Source organism: Beta vulgaris, chromosome 6, assembly GCF_026745355.1.
Source record: "Beta vulgaris subsp. vulgaris cultivar EL10 chromosome 6, EL10.2, whole genome shotgun sequence".
In the NCBI taxonomy this organism is placed as follows: Eukaryota; Viridiplantae; Streptophyta; class Magnoliopsida; order Caryophyllales; family Amaranthaceae; genus Beta; species Beta vulgaris.
Window position 1 is genome coordinate 32,456,553 of NC_079207.1, and position 8,467 is coordinate 32,465,019.

The 8,467-nt window shown below is 34.6% G+C and overlaps 1 protein-coding gene across 1 annotated transcript in view; it reads right to left on the minus strand.

Annotated features, from left to right (window-relative positions):
- Nucleotides 1-772: 772 nt before the first annotated feature.
- LOC104897465 (uncharacterized) overlaps nucleotides 773-8,467 on the minus strand; it is a 12,313-nt gene continuing 4,618 nt past the window's right edge. Inside the window, exons 4-9 of the mRNA XM_048646994.2 lie at nucleotides 3,910-3,986; nucleotides 2,773-3,019; nucleotides 2,613-2,681; nucleotides 2,460-2,523; nucleotides 1,261-2,092; nucleotides 773-1,131 (exon numbers count right to left, since the gene is read on the minus strand). Of these exons, the coding sequence (XP_048502951.2) occupies nucleotides 1,935-2,092; nucleotides 2,460-2,523; nucleotides 2,613-2,681; nucleotides 2,773-3,019; nucleotides 3,910-3,986 (615 nt within the window). The 3' untranslated portion in view covers nucleotides 773-1,131; nucleotides 1,261-1,934. The remainder of the gene's footprint in view (nucleotides 1,132-1,260; nucleotides 2,093-2,459; nucleotides 2,524-2,612; nucleotides 2,682-2,772; nucleotides 3,020-3,909; nucleotides 3,987-8,467) is intronic.

An 8,467-nucleotide genomic window follows, 5' to 3' on the forward strand; every position in this document is an offset into this window, starting at 1 on the left:
TGTGTGCTGGACATGGATGAGAGAATTAGAGCTCCAGTGAGACAGTGAGTGGATTGATTTTAGGGCATGTGTGGATCATTGTGTGATGCTGGACTTGAAATATATTGGGTGCTTTTTCACTTAGAATAATAAGTAGAAGGGGGAGCATAGAATGTTCTCCAGAATTGACGTAGTGATGTCTAATGATGAGTGATTGGATAATTATGAGTTCGCAGAAGCTCATTTTCTTCTTGAAGGGGAGTTTGACCATTGTCCCATCGTCTTGAATTTAGATGTAATTTAGAGGTAAAAAGATATTGAAGTACTTTTATTATGTGGAAAGGCAGCACTAGGTTTGATGAGATTGTGAGTAACAGGTGGCAGATACTACTACAAAAAAGGGCAAAGATAACTGTTAAATAAGGCTTTACATAACAGTTTTGAGGTGTTATCCAAGTCAATGTAATGTAAAGTAAACATAACACCTGACGAAAGTGTTATGTTTGCCAGAGAAAACATAACAGTTATTTAAAATACATGTTATGCCATTAGATAACACATTTTATAAATAAGTGTTACGTTTGTTATTTATATATAACACTTATCTTGAATAACTGTTATGTTTTCCTATAATATATATAACATATATTACCTATAACTGTTATCTATGATATTTATTTAAAAATAATGAAATTATCATTTCTCGCATATATTATTGGCAGTAGGCAGCATGTAGACATTGACAGTACAATACGTGTATCTGTTGTATAATTAATACTCAACCCATAAGATCTTAACCAATAAATTGAATTGATATTCCAAACTTCCAAAATTCTTTATATTACAAAATAATTCAACTAATATTCATAAATCTGAACTTCTAAAAAAAACTACTATATATACATATCAATATTGATCTATATCATAAACAAGATCAATTCTATCCTATAACCACATCCACATGATATCAATATCCAAATCCAAAAATATAATGTATGTCCAAAAGTGGATTAAGGTTAAAAAAAATTAGGCGGAAAGTTAGAACTCATTCATCATTTGTGCTTCGTGTTGATCTCCGACATATGTAATCCACAACTCCCTGAGTTCATTAATTTTCTCCTGAGAATAGGTTGGACCAGTGCCTTGATAGTACTACAATAAAGGTAATTACAAAATAAGTATTCATATAGAAAAACTTGAAAGTATTTAAATTAAACTTTATAATTAATCATGAACAAATTAAAAGGAAACAAATAAGAAGATGAATTCTCACGTTTATACCTATTACCATCATCATCATACTCGATATACGAGGTTGCATTCTCTTGAGGTACCATGCCACGCTTTCTCCCATTTGCCATTAACCTGAAACGATGACAAAATTAAATATCATAATAATGTAAATATTTAACCGAATATTCTCCTTCATCAGCCCACACATGAAGTTACCATAATTTACCTCAGGCCAAAATATACATGCAGATTGTTTATAAGATAACTTGGACTAAATTTTCTTTGAAATTCATTCTCACACTTAAGTCAACACCCCAAAACTGATACAGCAATATTATCTTAATGTTCCATAGATAATCCTGGTTAAACATACAATAAACGAAAGGTCGTTTCTGATACATCCTTTTTCCAGATTATCTGCTACTTCAATGAATCAAAAAACCCAGAGGAATCAAAAAACCTAGAGGATTACGTCGAGGAATATGTTAGGGGTCAGATAGCAACAGGTATTAGCAGAGAATGTCAGAAGGGGTGAGAGAAAAATATCTAAGTAGGTCTATAAATACAAAGTTAAAATCTTTCCTTCTCCAAATTATATTTGTTTCCTATTCTCTGACTAACCTCTGTTGAGTAGTGAATTTCATTTCCACCAGTATATAACAAGATTTTAACTAAAACATGTTATGGGGGAGAAGGCACAACATATTTGGATATTACACAGGCTAAGCTTCTTGCTTCTTTTTCGATGTCACTAGACCTTTATCACCATCTAGACCTTCCATTCCCCTACCTTCGCCACCCATCTCATCATACTGCTGTTTCCTCCATCCTTGCTCTCGGTCCATGGATTGTCCTTGTGAAAAGGGATTCTCTCCCCCATCTGATTGAAATAAAGTAGAAGAGACATTATGCATTCGGTCCACTTCTCAATGAGAAGGCAATACAGGACTGGCATTTTACAGAAAAGAACATGATTCTGGTATAAGATTAAACATATTACAAGCAGCCCATGGCATTAAGTACATGAAAATCGATAAACTTTGATGTTGAAGAAGGATCAGAAAAGGATGAAAGATGATCAATATTGAACATTTTCAGCCAGATGTTTAATTAGAAAGTTCTGTACATAGTAACTTACATCTGTTGATCTACAATAACTCAATTGTAGAGGGGGAGAGGATATGGTGGATAAAAATAGGCCAGGTGCTTTTTCTAATTTGTACAAGCAGAAGGCAATTAAGCATTACCACTTTCACCATCAGATGCATCCTGAAGCCTACCAATGGCTTCCATCAATGCTTGTTCATGCTCCTGCACAACACAATAACGCGTTCAAATAAATTCCCATATAACATTTGTGCAAATAGAAAATTAAAGGTTGCCTTTTATATATTTATTGCTTTCAAGACTTTCTTGGCTTTCTCAACCTCTGCTGGATCAGGATGATTAGCACTAAAAACTTTCTCAACCTATAAAACATAATCATTCCATCAAAATATAATTAAACTGAAATTAAAATGAACCTATTCTACCAACCCTCTCTCCCTAAGCTTTACTCACCTCTTTAATTAGAGTATCAGTATGAAGTAACTGGATATCTGTCAATCCTTTTCTTCCAATGCCATTCTGGGGAAAACGTAAAGTCTTCTTAGGCTGGCTCTTTAAGGTTCCACAACCTCTTCCTGCGCCACTAACAGCCCCACCACGGGCTGAAAGACTTCTTAAAACCACGACCTTGACCAGCTCGATCACCTCTGTGGGAAATTCCAGATTCCTCACCCTCCCACCTGATGTCTTCAGAGGATATCTGATACAGAATACATCACATGAGCTCTGAAACCAATTCCCTATATTGTCTATAGCTGGTCGAAAGAAGCAAGCAGCAGCCACACATATATGCATGATAGCAGATTATTCAAGAGCTGTACAATTTCTTTATTCATATGTAGCTGGCGAATAATATCAAAAACAACCAAACAATCATAAGCCAACCAAATCAGTAACTAATCAGAAGTATCAATCAAGTTTTGAGTGGAGATAATCCATCGCAACCACCATTCAAAGATTTGAGTAGAAGTACCATAGTTATTTCAGTAACTAGAAATCAACAACCATACCAGAGCCAAGCATACAAGAAACAAAAAAGGTATAGTAGAAGCTAAGAATATACATCATTCAATATTTTTTCCTGCTTCCATCATAGCAGGAATATTGGTTCACACATTATAGAAATAACTACTCCAAGTGCGATCCTCATGGTCTCATCATATGGACATAAGATTACACCGAGACAACAACACTTGCATATAAAAACATAGCACCAAAGAGTCGCCATAAAAGTGTACAAGGAAAAGGATATTCCCCTAAAAATTGATGACCACATTGTTAGTTCCGTTTAAATCATGCAAAGAACAATCATTTCCAGACATCGGAAGTACAAGATAAGGTATTATTGAAACGGACGATATCTAGATGGGTAACTACTAACTACAACCCATGCTATGGAATTGAAATAAGTTAAAATAGTATTATCACAAAATCACAGCTACTTTTATTCAAGTATCCCTAACTCCCTACTCCCTACTCCCTGCCATTGGAAACACAGTCACTCCTATAACATCACTATTGCTTTTTAACTTGGAGATGAGATTGCGAATGTGCAGGCAGCTAAAAAGACAACCAGAAACTTATGAATACAATACAGTACTGTTCAAATGATCGTATGTCATCAATATGCATCCTATGTAAACGGAAGCACCAACAGCAAAGATACTCTAATACAACAATAGTTAAAAATTTATAACTGGGATCACTTCAAGAGAGACAAATGCTATAAATTTTATGCACAACAACACAATTGAAGAAACCCACTTTAAGAAACTAAACATCATCGACACCAGCAGCGACGAACAAGATCAACATATTTCATCATTTCTCTCATATATATAATATATGGGTAAGATAGACTTGTAGGCAGAATGGAAAGATCTAGCAAACAGCTATAACCCAATGTTTAGCAGAATAAGCAATACAAATATATCATAACCTAATTATCATCTTTCTCTACAGAGAACAAAATCTGTGAAGTTATTATTTAATGAGAGCAGTGATTCAAACAAAAGAATTTCTCACTTATCCTACTATGCTATTAATTTAAGTGCCCAATAAACTATACAACTCTCAAACAAGATCAAAACCCAGACCATTACTTCAAAACTATTGAAGTAGAGAGATGTATGTAAAAAAATTAAAACTTAGGGATTAGAAAATAAAACAACTCACTTGGGTTAGATAGCTTCCGACGGGGCAGCAGCAACGGAGGGCGACTGTAGCTGGGTTCGACGGGGGTGGCGACAATGGCCGGGTTCGGTGGGGCAGCGGTGGCTTAGGGTTTCTCACTTTTTCTCCTTCCTTCGTTTTCTCTCTCTTCGTTTTTTCTTTGGTTTGCTTTCACTGTCAATTACTTCTTCCAAAGTATGGGGGACATGGGATTTGGGAACAACAACTTTTTTTTTTTTTGACGGGCGGTTTAGAGCAAAAATTCAATGATACTTACATAGTAAGTGCTCCTAATTTCTAGCTATGACATTTTATTTTTTTTAATTTAATTATTTTGACAGATTTATTATTATTAATAATAAGCAAATATAAGAGTTTTTATTATTCTCATAAAAAAATTATAGCATTACAAAATAATTTCATAGCAAAGATAACACACATTAAGATAAGTGTTAAGTGATATATTATCAATACAATCTAAGATAACAGTTCTATGATTAAAACGTTAAATTTAGATTTTACATAACAGTTGCTTAAATAAGAGTTAATTTAGGGGTGTTATGTTTGCCCTTTTTTGTAGTAGTAGAGGTTCACCTATATTCAAGGTTGTGTAGAAACTAAAGCACCTTAAAGGGAACCTAAAGCAGCACAATAAGGATGACTATTCCCGAATTCACATTAGAGAATGTGAAACTGCTGTTGTTTTGAAAAATTGTCAGGAAGCTCTTCATCAAAGGCCTAATGACTTGGAGTTAAAGAGGAGGGAATTGCAGGCTGTTGAGGATTATAGAAGTATTCACAACTCATACATGGGTTTCGTAGATCACAAGGCAAAAGATGTATGGATTAGGGAGGGAAATTTGAATTTCAAATTTTTTCATGGGGCAATTAAGAGAAGATAATTGAAGAATGTTGTCGTTGGTATTCGTTATGAGGAAGGTATATGGGTTGAGGAGCCTCAAGCGATTAACAATGCTTTTTTAAGGTTCTATCAAAACCTGCTGGGGTCCAAGTTAATATTGGTCCCTTGGTTACTCAAGAGCAAGCAACTAGATTACTAGAGCCTTTTATAGGTTAGGATTATGGGCTATCCGTGGAGACAAAGCTCCAGGTTCAGATGGTTATGAGAGTTAGTTCTATAGAGACATGTCATGTGGTGGGTAGTGATATGATAGCAGTTGTCCTTGACTTCTTCACTCATGGTAAGCTTCTAAATGAGATTCACTTTATTGTAATTACTTTAATCCATAAAGTAGCATGCCCAAGAAATGTGAGTGAGTTCAGATCCATCTCTTATTGCAATGTCATATATAAGTGTATCGCAAAGCTTATATGTAATATAATGAGAGAGGTTCTGCCTGAGATTATCATGAGACCCAAGGGGCCTTTGTTCACAATAGATACATTGCACATAACATAATGATCTATCAGGATATTGTGATGTACTATGGGAGGAAGAATAATATCCTAGTTGTATGCTAAAAATTGATATAAGGAAAGCCTATGATACTATTGAGTGGGAGTTCCAAGAGGAAATATTGATCAGTTTGGGCTTCCCTATAAGATTCACTAACCTTATAATAACTTGTGTTACCTCTTCCAATTTCTCTATTATGCTTAATGGATCACTACATGGATATTTTGCATCTAAGAGAGGACTTAGATAGGGAGATCTGTTATCTCCCTTGTTATTTGTTGTGTTCATGGAGTATCTCTCCAAAATCCTCAAGAAGACAAGCACAAAGCCAAAGTTTTGATATCATTCAAGATGTGCTCCAGTTCAGCTCACACCTTTCTTCTCTTTATAGATGACTAGCTGCTATGTAGTAGACGTACAGTTCAGTCTATGGTCTTATTACTTTAGGTGTTTAAACTGTTCTCTAATACTTCAGGCCTACAAGCCAATGTTCATAAGTCAGCTGCTTATTGTAGTGAGATGCCCGAGGATGATATTAATAGGATTTTGGAGATGTCTGACTTAATAAGAGGCTACCTACCTTTCACTTATTTGGGTGTCCCTATCTACTCTAAAAGAATTTTTGTTGTGGGTTATGTATGACTCAGTTTTACTTAGCTTGAATGTTTACTGGGCCCAAGTGTTTGTACTCCCTAGGAGTGTGCTGCATGACATAGTGAAATTAAAGAGTGTAAAGCTTTTCTATAGTCTGGAAATTATCATAGTGTCAAACTAGGATATGTTAGATGAGAGGAGGTTTGGAATCCTATATCAGTTGGGGGTTATGTATTAGGAATAGTACTTTTTGGAATCTTACAACCATGAGGAAGTATGTCTGGACAGTTGAAAAGAAGTTAGATAATATGTGGGGTGAAATGAGTGCATGCAATGTATGTCCAGGATGCTATATGGTTGCATTACCAGCCTAGAGCCTCAGCTAGCTGGTATTGGAAGCAAGGCTCCCTAGCTAGAGATAAATTGAAGCAGCCTTTCAGTGTGATACAATTTCAAGAATGCCTTTTTAGTCTATTAAGAAGGTGTATGAAACTTTGGTAGGGGAGCAGAATAGCCTGAACTGGAGCAGAATAGCCTGAACAGGAGCAGGATTGTGTGGAACAGAACAAGTCTCCTAGAGCACCAATTTTTGGCCTGGCTAGCCATTAAGCATAAGCTGAGAAGAAAAGTTCAGTTGCTTAGATGGGGTATTTGTGATGATAACTTATGCATGATATGTGGTTTAGCTCCTGAACGCGTGAACATTTGCCTTTTTCATGTCAAAATTCAATTACAAGTGTCTTGTTAAAATTGAACATTGTGCTCAGATTAGGTGTGGTTTTACTGATTTTGCTCAGCCCATAAATTGGTTAGAGTTGAGGGAGAAGAAATGATAAATGAAGATTGTTAAGATTGCTGCCGTTGAAGCTATTGTCTACAACATTTGGAGAGTTAGAAATGAGGCTTTTTGGCTGCATAAAGTTGGAAGTATTGACAACATTGTACAAAGTATACAAAGATAAATCAGAAAATCAATAGTTGCATTCCTAGAAGAATCAATACTCTTGATAAGGAGTGGTTGGATAATCTGTAATTAGTTTACAGTTGTTGGTCTCCTCTTTGGAGATTTAGGTTGTAAAAAGTTGTGTTGGAAATATATAGCTTTACTTACTCATAAAAAAAGTAACCTTTGGAGCCGCTTAAAATCTTTTTCCAATATATTGAAATTTTAAAAAATAATTGCTCTAACTATTTTTATTACAACCACTAGAGAAGAGTATCCAAATGAATTTCGTATTGCAGATTCTCATTCTATAAAATGCATAAGATAACTAAATGAGTAAAAAAATTAATAATAATACATTATTACAAAAAGCTAATACATAAAAAGAGAAAAACCAAACAATGCATCATTAGGCTGAAACATTATGCCATACTTATACATTATTACAAACAATGAACATTTGTAGGTTTGGAATGAGCATTGTGGGACCCATCTCAATTTCTCTTTCCTCAACTTTTTCACCCCGTGTGCATTGTAAACCAATAAATGTCCAGTTTATTCCAATGAACATTGCAGTATAATGAACACATGAATTTGTTGATAGAACATTTGCAATTTCCGAATGAGCATTTGTGGGACCCACCTCAATTTCTCTTTCCTCAACTTTTTAACTCCATGTGCGTTGTAAACCAATAAATATCCAGTTTATTCTAATGGACACTCTAGTATAATGAACATACACTATTGTTGATTGAACATTTGCAATTCAGAATGAACATTTATGGAAAATTTAGTGTAATAAACACATTCTTTTGGTTGAATGAACAATTGCAATTTTGGATTGAATATTTTCGACTAATTCCAAAATTCAGTATGTTTACGAATTTTCAAAATTAAAAATTGCCTCTAATTTTCGAAATTCAAATTTGAAAATATTTTTCAAATCTACTATTTTTTCTAAACCAATAAACAACCAATTTATTACAATGGACATTGTAATATAATGAACTCATGTTATTACT